At 51.3% G+C, this 14,461-nt stretch overlaps 5 protein-coding genes across 5 annotated transcripts; 3 read left to right on the top strand and 2 right to left on the bottom strand.

The window, feature by feature from the left end:
* Window positions 1–128: 128 nt before the first annotated feature.
* Window positions 129–1,578, bottom strand: CABS01_08030 (uncharacterized protein; the record flags this gene model as incomplete). Its single annotated transcript, XM_060541392.1, has 3 exons — window positions 129–564; window positions 622–1,337; window positions 1,510–1,578. The coding sequence occupies 3 exons, from the start codon at window positions 1,576–1,578 to the stop codon at window positions 129–131; spliced, it is 1,221 nt and encodes a 406-aa protein (XP_060402196.1).
* A 1,157-nt stretch (window positions 1,579–2,735) lies between these two features.
* On the top strand, window positions 2,736–3,783 carry CABS01_08029 (RTM1; the record flags this gene model as incomplete). Its single annotated transcript, XM_060541391.1, has 3 exons — window positions 2,736–2,916; window positions 2,994–3,245; window positions 3,311–3,783. The coding sequence occupies 3 exons, from the start codon at window positions 2,736–2,738 to the stop codon at window positions 3,781–3,783; spliced, it is 906 nt and encodes a 301-aa protein (XP_060402195.1).
* A 1,188-nt stretch (window positions 3,784–4,971) lies between these two features.
* Window positions 4,972–6,552, top strand: CABS01_08028 (uncharacterized protein; the record flags this gene model as incomplete). The annotated part of the gene is made up of 2 exons (XM_060541390.1): window positions 4,972–5,900; window positions 5,952–6,552. 2 exons carry the CDS (start codon window positions 4,972–4,974, stop codon window positions 6,550–6,552), a joined length of 1,530 nt encoding a protein of 509 aa, XP_060402194.1.
* An 814-nt stretch (window positions 6,553–7,366) lies between these two features.
* Window positions 7,367–9,113, top strand: CABS01_08027 (GTP-binding protein YchF; the record flags this gene model as incomplete). The annotated part of the gene is made up of 9 exons (XM_060541389.1): window positions 7,367–7,579; window positions 7,676–7,836; window positions 7,910–7,971; window positions 8,034–8,069; window positions 8,121–8,227; window positions 8,300–8,663; window positions 8,717–8,922; window positions 8,989–9,025; window positions 9,094–9,113. 9 exons carry the CDS (start codon window positions 7,367–7,369, stop codon window positions 9,111–9,113), a joined length of 1,206 nt encoding a protein of 401 aa, XP_060402193.1.
* Window positions 9,114–9,607: 494 nt separating this feature from the next.
* On the bottom strand, window positions 9,608–12,466 carry CABS01_08026 (argininosuccinate synthase; the record flags this gene model as incomplete). Its single annotated transcript, XM_060541388.1, has 25 exons — window positions 9,608–9,646; window positions 9,704–9,742; window positions 9,802–9,933; window positions 9,993–10,018; window positions 10,077–10,267; window positions 10,321–10,337; window positions 10,407–10,642; window positions 10,693–10,705; window positions 10,765–10,805; window positions 10,856–10,892; window positions 10,970–10,995; window positions 11,051–11,104; window positions 11,161–11,180; window positions 11,248–11,258; window positions 11,313–11,337; window positions 11,393–11,453; window positions 11,504–11,534; window positions 11,600–11,624; window positions 11,676–11,713; window positions 11,783–11,805; window positions 11,889–11,912; window positions 11,964–11,995; window positions 12,066–12,077; window positions 12,134–12,187; window positions 12,435–12,466. The coding sequence occupies 25 exons, from the start codon at window positions 12,464–12,466 to the stop codon at window positions 9,608–9,610; spliced, it is 1,239 nt and encodes a 412-aa protein (XP_060402192.1).
* Window positions 12,467–14,461: the final 1,995 nt, after the last annotated feature.

The following is a 14,461-nucleotide window of genomic DNA, read 5'->3' as shown; positions in this document are numbered from 1 at the left end:
TCGAAAATTGATTTAAGCCATTTCATTCGCCTCAAGACATTGAGGTAGGGTAGTGGATCGTTGTCAAACTTCGTGGAAGCTTCAGCTTCCCCTGATTCGACATATTTACAGCTGATGGGAATACTCAGTCAAATATGCGCATAAAACTCATAGATCTGCTTCCGAGGCCACCTCACAGCCTCCAATAACACAGGATGTCCCGCCAACTGCGCATCGACCATAGCAAACAACCTCTTCGACCATCCCCGCAGGAACCAAAACGTCGGCTCAAGCACACACAAGAACACGGAAAAGTACGCCAACAGAACCAAGCTGTACGGATTCAGGGCGTGTATGTCGGCCATGATGTTCTCCGAGATGACGTACGGCCAGAAGAGAATCATGCCGACCTCGAGATTTGCGCCGGCATGCGCCATGAGGTAGACTGCTTTTTCGAGCTCGCGCACGGCTGTCACGTACTCTTCGCGCGCGCTGTCGTGGAGGTTTTCTGTGTAAAAGTCTAAGAGGCCTTGGATTGCTTCGAAGACGTCGGGTGGGAGTGGGGAGTTGTGGAGGGGTGGGAGCCTGTTTAGTCTGTCAGTCTTGGGAATAAGAATTTCTTGATGGCCGGTGTCGACGCACTTATATGATGGATCGCTCGGGTCGATGGTCCATATTCCTGTCGCCATTGGCGCAAATTCCGTCCTTACAATTTTTGTCTGATATGGTTCGAGGATCGCACGAATCCCTCGCACAAAGATGAAGACACCCATGATATCCGGCTCGGAGTCGAGGTCCTGCCCCATCCGCACAGGCAACGAAGCGACGTAGAAGACGACGAGCGACGCGAAGCAGAAGAATGGCTTCCAGTTTGTGTCGTTAACGGTGTGAAGCTGCGTTCGGAAGCCCTCGAGGCCTGCAGTCTGATGTGACGTCGCGAGGTCGAGGTACTTGTCCCGCGCCGAGGGTATCAGATACGCCTTGTGCAGCGCCGCGATTGTGAGGATGCCGTGCATGACAAACGGGCTATTGTAGCCGATCTCGGGCATGGTGACGCGCCAGACGTGTTGCATGTCCGGGCGGACGGAGAGGCTGTTTGCGGTGACGAGCGTGAAGTGGTGCATCAACTCCAGGCCGTGGCCCCAGTGTCCGATGGACGGAGCGGGAGAATGGAGCCTGTCATGGTCGATGGCGGCGTCTAGGAAGTTGTATGGTGCTTCTGGGCTGAGGCCGTTGACAGATGGTGTTGTTGTTGATCTTTGGGGGGTGATGTTTGCTGGTGAGGTCTGTGATGCTGAGAGACTGCATGGGATGCCGTGTCTTGAGCAGTTGAAGCAGGACGGGTATGCTTCATCGCACTGGGTAAGTTCAAGCTATCAGCAAACGGACCACAGATGAAGGGACGTCCTTATCTGATTGGAGGCTAGGTTGATTGGGTCCAAATCTAAACCCCTTACCGCGTGTTCGGTACGCGGCAGCCAAGTCAGGGTAGGTAGATGAGGGAGGGAGGGCTGTCAGTGTGTCACCTACCTTGACTTTCCTCCGCTTACAGTCCCTACAGCCAGTGCGGGACTTGGTATGGGAACGACGGGTTGCCATTGGATAGGAAGATTGGGCAACGGACGAGGGATGGCCGTTCCGTCTCAGATCCTATGTTGATGCAAGAAAATTTCCGCGTGTAAGGTGACAATACCTTAGGTCTTTGTGATGGGTGGGTGTACGAGGGTGCGAGCGGATCTCACGCCTACAGAAGTTTGTTCAGACTGGAACCGACTACGTAAAACGCAGACAGCACCTCAGTCAAATCAAGCGTGCAGAAGGGAGAGACAGGAGAGAGTACGAACACGCGGGTTTTGGCCATAGAGAATAAGAATAAAGAAGGTTGATGGAAGATTGTGGACACGGGGTAATCCGCCAGCCGACGGCTTTACAGTTGTCAGTCAGAGTTCGATGTGGTTGCGAAGCAGAGATGCGGGAATACGAAGCGAGCAATGCGAATACTCGCAATTGCGGAGCCCCGCTCCTTAGTAAAGTGGATCTTCCGGCGCTTGACATGCACGGCCCACCGTTCCCGGGTGCCCAAAATCGTCCGGATCCCGGCGTCTTTCGTCAGCCCCTGCGCCCGGTAGGGACGCCAAGTCGTACTGGGACAATCGTGATTGGTCCCGTACTCAATACGTCTTTGTACGGCCGGGTCAAGCCCACTGTCCAAATTTCTTCGAGAATTCCTTACAGCAGATTTGACTGAGGAGAGACAAACGCTCGGGACGCAGAGAGGGGCGCAGTGATACTCGCATCCCAGGCAGACAGAATACAGAAGCACTACTGGCCGGTAGACCCTAAGATTGGCGAACGGTGCGCCAAGGGTCCTTCTAACTTGCCGTTTGTGAGCTGTACTGGTATCTTTTGCGTGGCTGAGTCTAAGGGGGTGGAATACGATTGAACCGATTTGTTTATTGGATGAACCACACAACGTGGACCATTGCCGTCCTAAAGCGAAAAGCACATGAGCATAATCCGTTTCGCTGCCTTGAACCTTGAGATAGTCCCATCATCATACCTTCTTTACCTAGAACGACACTCAGCGAGCGGAACAGCCTGCATCGAAGTCCCAGGAACGCTCCTTTCGATTTCATCTGGATCTTCCCCGACCCTCTTTTCCTTGAACGGCCAGCTGCTGTACTTCTATCGATCCATAGTCAACAACCGAAACGCTCCTCTCCATCTCGTTCTCGTAAAGTGCCACGATCGCAAACATGGCACGAGGCTGTACCCCCGACTATGTCAACGCCGAATGGTCGTTCTACCGTTTCGAGCCTTCCACAGCAGCGGCGGTGTTCTTCTGCGTCGTCTTTGTTCTCACTACTGGTCTTCACATCTTCCAACTCATCAGAACCAAGACATGGTACATGACGGCCTTCGTCATCGGTGGACTGTGTAAGTGCTTTGAAGAGAACATCATGTCCGTCCCTTGCCTATGGCCTGATCATGAGCTTACACCATTCTCCGCACAGGTGAAGTGGTTGGATACGCTGCACGAGCGCAAAACACGACACAAGAGCCCGGATGCTGGACTCTCGGCCCCTACATCATCCAGAATGTTCTTCTCCTCATCGCTCCGGCCCTCATGGCAGCCTCCATCTACATGATCCTAGGTCGCATCATCATGTTGACCGACGGAGAGAGCCATGCCTTGATTAAGAGACGCTTTCTGACCAAGGTCTTCGTTTCTGGAGACGTCCTTTCGCTCCTGATGCAGTCCAGTGGTATGTGCATTTGCTCTTTTTGGACAACCTGTAGTAGTCGGCAATCACTAACGCGCGTGGTATAGGTGGTGGTATGATGGCGTCCGGCGCAAGCATGATGGATATTGGCGAGAAGGTCATCATCGTCGGTCTCTTCATTCAGCTCGCCGTCTTTGGCTTCTTCATCGTCGTGGCCGCCCTCTTCCACCGCAGGATGTTGCTTGTTCCGACCGCAAAGTCTCACCAGCCCGAGATCCGCTGGCGCTACTACCTCCTGACGCTCTACGTCACCAGCGTTCTGATCTGGGTGCGTAGTGTCTTCAGAGTCGTCGAGTACCTGGAGGGCAACAAGGGCCACCTGATGACGAACGAAGCGTACGTCTACGTCTTTGACGCGACGCTCATGTTCCTCGTCATGGTGTGGATGAACTGGTTCCACCCGAGCGAGATCGGTCTCCTGCTTCGCGGCGAGCCACCCATCAAGAACGGACTCGAGCTCGTGATGATGAACAGAAAGTTTGGAAAGATCCAGAACGAGAACAGCAGCATGAGCGCTTAGGGAATCGATCGAGAAGAAGCTCTCAGGACTTGGGGCCGGGTACTTGGTAGGCGCGGGGGAAGGCGCTTGGTTTCAGAGAGCCTTTCAGGATAGACTGCATCTGAACATTCAGTTAGTACTTTTCTGGGATGGCCCAGGCCATGCCCATTGTTTGAAGCATTTCATTTGTTGGGAATAGAGGTTGTTTGGAAAAGGCCGATGGAACTCGCGCGACGGAAGACGCGATCGAGAATGCAGCAGGATGACAGCAGCCATAGATTTGTGGTTAATATCGATTCAAGATGGAGAGCGTGTCTCATTCTTGGGTATAGCGTTGCATGTGAAGATTCAGACATTCCAGAGCCATGATGACGAGGTTGACAAAGTTGATGTTCTGGGTAGGTAGGTAATGCGAAAGGACGCCTAACGCAATGGAAGAAGTCCAGGGGCTCGGGGTGTCTTATCGTTATCAGAGCTCAAGGCTGATAAGATAAGATACGCGAGGCGAACGCACAGGTCAGGGACCTTCCACGGCGGGGCGGACGATCTGCAGGAAGGGCGCCCGGAGCCGAATAAAGGCATGATCGGCGGCATCAACCCCGCATAAGCTTGCTGATACGTTGGAGCTCCAGCGGGCCTCAAGGTGCGGCTGCCGCCTACCTCAGCAATCAACCTCTCCTGACGAGTCACCCAAGGTGCCAGCCTGAGGTAACTACGGAGTAAGGTCATCTTTCTAACCGCTTCATTCCTCTCGCCTGGACGCAGAAACGATTGAGGGCGGTTGTCATCTTACAGCATCAACAGCAGCGCAATAACCATCAACCTGAGGCCCGACGATTGCCTTATCTGCCCTGCCTTTCGCAAGCCGCCGGCATCAGGCTGCACCTACCTGAGGCTCTATCCGACAACCCCATCCGCGTCACCTCCACGTCTCGCATCGTCTCACCGGCATTAGTAACAGTATTCTGCTTCCGTCAACCTCTCTTTTTTACGAACACGACACAGCTTTTATGCATGCGCACTGTCTCAATACTCTTGTCATCAAGTATTAGGTAGTTAAAGTGCCACTTCCCTCAATGTCTCATCTCGCCGTCCTGTTTATCAAATGCTAACATTCTGAAGCACATTTTGTAGCTGACCGATACCATTACTCTCTACGTTCGATTCGCTAGCAAGACAAGCCGATCCTAATACGATCCCGAATACATGATGGCCGGACCCCAAAGCCCAGCCAAGCAGGGGTTGGAAGAGTGGGAGGAGATTGCCGACGACTACTCTGTCGTGTCACTCTCATCCGATGACGAGGACGGTAGTGCCCCTCTCACAACGACGACCACAGCCAACAAGCCATTTTCGACTGTTGGAACGCTAAAGAATGCCGCTGCCGGTCCTTTGGCGACTGAAGACGCGAGCTCCTCTCGCCTGACTTCTGCCAAGCAAGCCTCTAGTTCAACAGCAGCAGCAAGCAGCGATCAGCCACCAAGGCGAGACCTCCTAGATTTACTTGGGAACTCCCTCCTACCCAATGAGGCCATTCAGCCAATCTGGAATTCATACCAGATTAAGCAGCAAACTCCAACGCCGCCACTGAAACTAAGCAACGGCAAGGAAATCGAGGGGTTGAATCGAGATATCGGCCGCCTAACAATGGGCAACGAGGACGCCGACGAGGCTGAGTCATCGAGTAAACCAGAAGGCACCTTGGGCGAAACCCTGGACTTGGACGACTCCTCGGTGAATCCTACCATCATCAGCCAGAAGCTAGAGTCTCTTGGCGAATACCTCCTTGACACATTCAATCGGACCAGCAAGGAGTTGACTGGCTTTGACAAGGCGCCGGCTATCGCCAACAGTTGTCAAGCCCTCATGGCGAACATCAATGATCTTCGTCCCATACTCGCTGATTATGCATCTCAGTGGGACGCGAATGTTGAGAAGGAAATTCCGCTTGATCCCAGTGTCACGCTCTGGATGGATTCTTTGCGTACTGTTCTTGCAAGGCTTCGGAGAAAAGCCAGAGCCTGGCCGCAGCATCCGGCAAGCGAAGAGGCAAGGATCCGTGCGAGCTTGAACAAGTATGCTGCTGCACTGGACAAGCAGGACAAGCAGATGCAAGAGTTTCTGCCCATTATACAAGCGTAAGTCATCGTCTCCCGGCATCGTCGTCCTCGTCACTAACTGTTATCAAGCGACTTCAACACCTACCGGACACAGGATATGCAATTTCCGGTAGAAAACACGGAAGATTCCGCCAACAGCCCTGGACGTTCAGGCCGTATACCGACACGTCCCACGTCTCGTCTTGCCCAAGTTCGAGACGCTCTGTACACACTCAAGGATCAAGTTCAAAATACGATTCATGTCCTCGCTATCAGCCACCACTTCCTTCCCCAGACTGCCTCCGAGACTGCTGTAGCTGTTGTTCAGTGCCTGAGGTCTACTGTCAACGCCGCGTCCCTCGCCCTGACCAACAACGGCTCGGAATGGCTCGAGAGTGACTCTGGTAGAGCTCATATTGGGTTGCTGTCACATGCCGAGTTCAGCAATCTGGACCCCGCGATGCTGCGGGACTACGCAGCGCGACTGAAGCAGATCTGCGACCTCGTATCCGACCCCAATAGTCATCAGCGTTGGACTGAGGAGATGATTAAGGACCATTATATCTACATGTTGGTTGAACAGGAGCAACTTGATGCTCTCCATAACATCGCCTCTGCACTCGAGGAGATGTTGCTACCACAACACATGAAGACCAAGACCGAGTTTGATGATTTCTTGAAGGAGATGTAATGATTTCGCAACAGGAGACAACAGAACCAAATGGACTACAGATTTATGACATGAAACAGCGGGCTGGCATTGGGAACTATGAGCGCAGCTTTGAGCGGGAACGTAATGATTTTCAGGATTGGACGGCGTCATGAGTGACGGGTTTTGATGAATAGCGAACCAAGATGGACACGGAAGCTTCCACATGAACTTGACAGAATGTATTGTTCCTTCAGCCGTATGACTCGATAAAGTCTTGAGTATCAATGGCGCAACTCTCCTGTGTGAAACACAGTTTCTCTCACATATCCATGAAGGCTTTTACCTTATCTTGAAGTACTTGGGATTTACCATATCTCCGGCTTCTGCTTCACGATGGTGGTGATAACGACACCATTTGGACGCGTAGAATAGAGCTACTTGTCTAGGTCACCTCTTACCGTCGATCATTGGGAATGGTCCAAAACTTATTGTCATGTAGCTTATCATCATTAAAAAAACGCTGGTGTTTCAACGTTTGAATAGAGAAGCCCTGTACAGGTTCACTGTCAAGCTTAAAGGGCTTAGAGCAGCACGTGGGGCGGTTATTTTGGTCATTTTCCCCAGACGCCGATTCCGCACGAGCCGCCTTCCAGAAAAGGACCCCTAAAACTGCATCTTCCTTAACCCTTGTTCTTTAGTGGGCCTAAACTGGAATAATCAGGCCATTTTCCAAAAAGTTTGCCCGCAGAATCTGTCTTTTTACAACTCTCAAAAGGGAAGGATTCTGGTAGAAATTTCATTTTCTTCGGTTTTGTTTTGATCAAGTCCAGTCAGCCCCGTCAAATTAGTCGCCATGCCTCCGAAAAAGATTGAAGTTGTCAAGGACAATGTCGTGGCGTTTGGCAGGGTCAGCAAGAACCTCAAGATGGGGTGCGTCGGCCTGCCCAACGTGGGCAAGTCGAGTCTGTTCAACCTCTTGACCGAGCAGAGCGCCGCTGCGGAGAATTACCCCTTTTGTACGATTGAGCCCAACGAGGCGAGATGTGCTGTTCCTGACGCTCGATATGTAAGTTGAGAGTCGAGATACGAAAAGATTGCCTATTAAAAAGGGTCACCTACCTTAATTGAATATGTGGCTGAAACGTGGGCATTGTGTGTGTAGGACTTTTTGTGTGACCTCTGGAAGCCGCCTTCCATGTACCCCGCGTATCTGCAGGTCACCGACATTGCTGGCTTGATCAAGGGTGCTTCGACGGGAGCGGGACTTGGAAATGCTTTCTTGTCTCATATCCAGGCCGTCGATGGCATGTTCCACATTGTCAGGTACTACAACCATCATTTGTGGCTGAAGGACTACGTCTTGATGAGTTGGCGACTGACTTGGGTTGTGTAACAGAGCATTTGACAACGACGAGGTTTTGCACGTGGATGACTCGGTTGATCCCGTCCGTGACTTGGGTTAGTCCATGCAACTCTGGCACGTCTCTCAAGTTGAGGTAACTGACTGGACCGTTATATAGAAACCATTCAAAATGAGCTTTGCAAGAAGGATCTTGGTATGTTTTATTCTGTCAAAATCTGGTTCACTCGGTTTACACCTTTCTCAGACATTCTGGCCAAGACCATCGTCGCCGAGGAGCTGATCGTCAAGAAGGCAGGAGGCAAGTACAAGATGCTGCCCCTCTTCACAGAGACAACGACAAAGATCCAAGCAGTGAGTCCAAACTTTCCAGGCTCAAATCACCAGCCGTCTCGAAGATTTCACCTTCTTACAACCGTAAACCAGATGCTGGAGAAGAACACCCCAGTCCGCGACGGAAGCTGGACCCCCGCCGAAATCGCCCTCATCAACGAAAAGATGTCCCTCATCACCACCAAGCCCGTCATCTACCTCGTCAACCTGACAATGAAGGACTACCTCCGCCAAAAGAGCAAGTACCTCCCGTCCATCGCCAAGTGGGTCACCGAGCACGGCGGCGTCCCGCGCGACATCATCCCCTTCTCCGTCGAGTTCGAGGAGAAGCTGCACAGCTTGAAAGACGACCCGGCCGCGCGGGAGGAGTTCCTCAAGGAGAGCAAGGTCAAGTCCAAGTTGGATAAGATTGTGACGGAAGGGTTCACGAAGCTTGGATTGCAGTATTACTTCACTGGTATGTTTACTCTTTTTGCTGGCCCTGGGTGACCATACTAAACTTTCTATCAGCGGGCGAGAAGGAAATCAGATGTTGGACGATTCCGAGAAATTGCCTTGCTCCGCAAGCTGCCGGCGCCATCCACAGCGACTTTGAGAGGGGCTTCATCAAGGCTGAAGTCGTTGCCTACCAAGACTTCCACGACCTATGCGAGGGCGGCAAGTCCATGGGTCCCATCAAGGCTGCTGGCAAGTACCGCCAGGAAGGAAAGTCATATGTGAGTTATACCTGATTTACTTCCCAAAAGGCTGGCACACACTGACGCTCTTTTCTTTGCTTATAGGTTGTTCAAGATGGTGATATTATTCATTTCCAATTCAGTAAGTTGAAAACTGGTCAAAGTACGGTTAGTGATGATCTGAAGAGTGCTGACTATGTGTCTTTTTAGACGTTGGAAACAAAAAATAGAGTTTCTTCCTTGAAGTTCGTGGGCAATAGTTTAGGTAAACGGGTTCGGATACTAGTTGGTTACTCTCTCAGCTTAACATGTTCCTATAGACTTTGGAGATACCATTGCAACTGTCCATTCGATGTCCCTGTATCTCTTAGGTTACCATAATCCTGAGATTGACCTGTCTATGTGAAGTACTCTCGCGCGCCAATTTAATCCTGGCCGCCTTAGCGGTCTATGACCTTTGCTCCCTCTCATATGATACGAGATTGGTCCCTTCCTAGCATTCTAGGCACTGGTGAAAGCAGAATCCGAGCTATGGACAAGGTTGTGTTCACAAAATGAGATACGTATGTTGAACGAAACATCACGGCGTCGTGGCAAGGTGAGTCACATTGATCAGAAAGAGAATCCTTGTATTGTTACCATCGACCTTCCAGATCTACAATGACCTGTCGGTCTGAGCATAGAAGCGATCGAGGTGCATTTTCCGAATTCAAGCGTCTTCTCCTTAGAACTTGAGACCGGCCTCGGCCTTCTGGAGACCGAACTATGGGATCATTAGCTAGTGAACACAAAAAGTGCGACGCATTTGTTTGACACGTACCTTCTTGAGGCGAATGGCGTTGATGGTGATGAAGCCAGACTGTCACATCTCGTTAGTATACAAGTTTCTTCGATCGATTCTGAGGATGGCCTTCTTACAGTCTCGGAGGGGTCGAAGGTGGTGAGAGAGTCCATGGAAGCATCCTCCTCGGAGTAGAGCTTCTCGTCGGACTTGCGACCCAGGCAGTAAGCGTTGCCCTTGTACAGGCGGAGGCGGACCTCGCCGTTGACCTAGAAAGATCACTGTCAGCTACCACACAATCACCTTAAGAGGATTGAATTCTCCGTACACGCTGCTGGGAGTGGTCCAGGGACGCTGTCGACGCGGTTAGCTTTCGGCTGTTCTCATCAATTGTGGGTAGTCTTGGACTTACGCTGCAAGAACTCGCGCTCAGGGCTGAAGTAGGAGCCGTTGTACAGGCACTCCGACCATTGCTTGGAAAGCAAGTCGCGGTAGGCGCGAACTTTACCATCCAGGACGAGACCCTCGAGGGAAATGTGAGCCAGACGAAGGATAGTCATGGCGGGGGAGTCGTAGCAGCCACGGCTCTTCAGGCCGATCATGCTGATGTCCAAGTCAGTTTGAGTTTCATCATCAAGGAGAGCAGTTTTCTGTACCGGTTCTCGACGATATCCTACGTCTAGTGTTAGTTCACACATTCTTCAAGCAGCATGGTAAAGTTTGAGGAGTGAAAAATACTCACAATGCGGCCGACGGCGTGCTCCTTGCCAATGGCGTTGAGCAGGGCGAAGAGCTCGACATCGTCGGTGGCAGTCTGCTGAGGAGTGACAACCTTGACGGGAATACCCTTGTCAAAGTGAATGGTGATGTCGAGGGGGGTATCGGGAGCCTTCAGGGGGGAGACAGTCTTGGTCCACATGTCCTCGGGAGGGGTGACATCGGGGTCCTCGAGCATGCCAGCCTCGTACGAGCAGTGGGCTTTTCATGTCAGCAGAAGTACTTTTTTCTTCCGAGATGGGGTGAAATACCGAAGTTGTCATCCTATGTCTCGTCAGCATATGGCCGTAAGTTCTGGGGGTTGGTGAAGGGGGATTTCTTACCATAGAGTAGGGCTTAGCCTTGGTGCTGGTGACGGGGATGCCTGAACAATGTTTTAGTCAACAATCAACAAGATGAGCAAAGCTAGCTTACCCTTCTCGGCCGCGTAGTCAAGGAGGTCGTTGCGTCCCTGTAGCGCAAAGACGTCAGCGGCGATACTCGCAACACAATACGAGTTCAGCTAGAATAGCGGCACCAAAGACTTACCTGGAAGCGGTTGAAGAAGGTAGGGTCTGGCCAAGTTCGTTAGTCAGGAAAAGGTTACTACATAGACATTGGTTTACGTACCACGCCACGGGGCAATGACCTTGATCTCGGGGTTGATTGTGTAGAAAGCAAGCTCTGTTTCCCGTTAGTATTGAAGGGTCAAATGTCGATGAACAGGCCAGCAGTCTTACCGAAACGAACTTGGTCGTTACTGTTCAAGAATGTCAGCAGTCAGGCTCACGCGAGACACGTGCTTCCAAAAGCGTTCGATCACTTACCCCTTGCCGGTCTGCAAGCAGAGTTAGCCAAGAGTGAAGAGTAGTTGGATTTGTCCATTACTTACGCAGCCGTGGGAAACAAATTGGCAGCTTGCGATACCATGTCAGTTCAATCCTCCCAAATGGGATGTCCAGTTCAGCTCACCCAGTGGCGGCGGCAGCCTTCATCTGACCCCGGGCAATGATGGGGCGGGCCAGACTGGTACCTGCGGAGGAGATGAGCATTTGAATGTCTTCGGTCGCTGAATAAGCTTACCAAGAAGGTACTGGTCCTCGTAGATGGCGTTCTACAATGGGCAGGTGGTCGTGAGCCAATTGGCATAGTTGAAGCTGTACATCCGGTTTTACTTACGCACTGAACAGCCTTCCAGCAGATCCTGACATGATGTTAGCCGTGTAGCATTCACATGGATTCCATGATTACTCACTCCTCAACGAACTCGCGCTTGAGATCGTCAATGATCATCTAGGATAGCTTGTTAGTGACGGTCTTCAGGATGCGTGGTGGCAGCTTGTAAATATAATATTCACATACCTTCTCAGCACCGATCTGAAGAGCTGTTTGTTTGACAGCATTAGCTCACTGGATCGAATGGTTCCATGCCTAGATATATCGATGGGAGCGGGGGTTTGCAACGAACCCTTCTGCTCAACAGCAGCCCAGTCTAGTATTCGGTTAGCTTTGGCGTAGAAATACAGAGCACATGGCTACTCACCCTCTTCCTGTCCAACATTGGCGAGGTAGCAGCTGTTTCCATGTTAGACTGGCAGTCATTCAAACTGACGCCTGCCATTACAGACGGCCGAGAAGCACATACACAACGGAGTATCTGAATACCAAGTTAGCTTTGACTTGCCAAACGTCCGTCTTAGGTCAATGACTTACCCCTGCTCCAAGAGCCAGGCCAGAATAGTGCTGGTATCAAGACCACCTGAGTAGCTATAAAGTATTGATTAGCATCAATCTCCATTATTGTTCCTTCCTCCATGCCACTATATCTCTAAGAATAGCTTCGCAGTAATATTCCAGCCATCATGTGGCTGAAGATCATTGTGGCTCAATGAGGCACGTGATAGCCAAAAACCTTGTCCGGCAGAACTTCGCTCCACAAAACTTTTGGGACCGATTTTCGCAGGGCCAGGCGCGCGGCCCTTGAAATTGGAGGAAGGAGGGGCAGAACACTTACGCCAAGCAGACCTTTCCCTTCTCGCCGGCCATTTTGTCAATGATGTTGTAGGGGGTTTGGGGGGAATCAATTGAGGTTTTGCGGAACAGAGGAAGTTTGCGTCGAAGCAATTGACCGGATGAAGAGCTGGAAAGATTGTTGTTGGTACTTCTGAGAAAAAAAAGTAAAAGAGGTGAGTGACGGCATGGGCCAATTAATTCTGTGTGAGTCAATGGGAGGTGGGATGGGCAGCGCTGTTTGGCGGGGGGGAGAATTAGCGGCGCTAAGTTTTTCCTGGGTATCTTATCTGTGGAGTCACAGGTTCTCGGTCCCCGTCCCGATGTCGGGTCACGCTTCCAGCTGTGACCACACTCCAGTTGTCAACGCCCTTTAGGTCTGGTCAGCATGTGGAGCCCCGGAATGAGATCCACTCGTCGGCACAGGATAAACCCATCGGGCATTTCGAGATACCAGGGCAGGCCTGCGTGCAGCTCATCTGCTCCGACTTCTTGACGTGTGTGAGCGTGGGGCGGTGAGCGATGCGGCCGCACTAGCAGCTGATTGTTGAGAGCACACTTTGGGCCTCGTCGGTCACGCCGTTCCTGAGTGTCTGCCCTGCTCAATTTGACTGCCGCAAGGCCATCCGTGGCTCAAGCATAAGTTCTGGCCCTGTCGTGAAAGAATGGCTTACAACATCATCAATGGTCTGCTTTTGAACAGGTAGAATGTGGTCAGCATTGTTGCGGCCCCCCCCCCCCCCCCCCCCCCCCCCCCCGTCCCATCCGTGGCCAAAAAAAAGTTCTTGCCCTCTGGGAAAAAAAAGGGTTCAAAAAATCCACTGGTTTTCTTTTTTAAACGGGTAAAAGGGGTGCCGCTTTTGTCCCCCCCCCCCCCCCCCCCCGCGATTATCTTCATTGTTGAGAGCTGGCGACAGTGGCGATGCCTAGGATCTCGAAGAAGACGAAGACGTAATCAGGCAGACTTGGAGTCGCCTACCGCTGCCGCTATAGCGCGGAATCGTGGCAACGCTGAGAACATTCGGGGTCGGACCTAGATGTGAAGTTGCACGGCACTTGTGTGGGAGTTCGATGGCACCCGGATCGTAGCTGCTCAGTCCCCAGCAGTATAGTCGGGGTTGCCCATGCCAATATCTTCCTTCTACCACTTCGAGACAATGACTCCGAGGAGTCCCTGAGAGCAGCTTTCCAAATGAGCTAGCTAAAAGCACTAATGCCACATATGTCACTCAGCAGCGATGTTCTTGAGATCAGACCACAGGAGAAGCTCTGATGGCGAGAATGGGCATAACAAGAACAGCTGCTAGGCTATCAGTGAACAAACCGGATTGAGTTGTTTGTAGTAACATAGAAGTCAATCAGAGCTAATAGTCCCATGGATGGTTTCAATTTGGTCACGGGTAAGAAAGTATGCGGCTCGTTACATGGCCGCCGCACGCCGAAGCACATTCGTCAGTCAGGGTTCTGTCATCGGCCGTACTTCTCTTGAAGCCCAACTAAGGAAGGCTGGCAAAAATCATGAGATATAGCAGTCCGCTCATTTGGATAGAGTGAGACTCGAAAGGTTGAATCATCATCCAACATGTGTGGATAACTTCATAGTATTGCCGATACATTTGCAAGTAATTCACTTATTACGTAGAATTATGAGGCATCCTTGAACTTTGGAACCTCCAGCATGGACTGAAGACAATGGATCTTGTACTTTCAATAGGTCTTCGAGACCTGGAGCTTGACACCGGCCTCTACAGTTCGTCGACTAGTAAATTACGACAGGATTCGATAAATCGTATAGGTTTCTATCCAAATACGGTAGGGTTTACCAACCAAACTTCAAGAATAACTCACCTGAATCACTGAGTCAGTTCCAATGCCCCTAGAGGTTCAAATCATCAACCACCATTCAATCCGTATATGATTCCCATCTCCCAATAGGTAGTCTTCCGAAGTGCATTCCAGAGTCCTTGGCATGAACGTGTAGCAGTCACGCAGCTTTGAACGACTATCCATACTCCCATCTTTCAACATGTC

Source organism: Colletotrichum abscissum, assembly GCF_030869225.1.
Source record: "Colletotrichum abscissum strain IMI 504890 chromosome Unknown Scaffold_18.1, whole genome shotgun sequence".
NCBI lineage: Eukaryota > Fungi > Ascomycota > Sordariomycetes > Glomerellales > Glomerellaceae > Colletotrichum > Colletotrichum abscissum.
The sequence above is the reverse complement of the archived record's forward strand: the minus strand, read 5'-3'. Positions and strand labels throughout refer to the sequence as shown.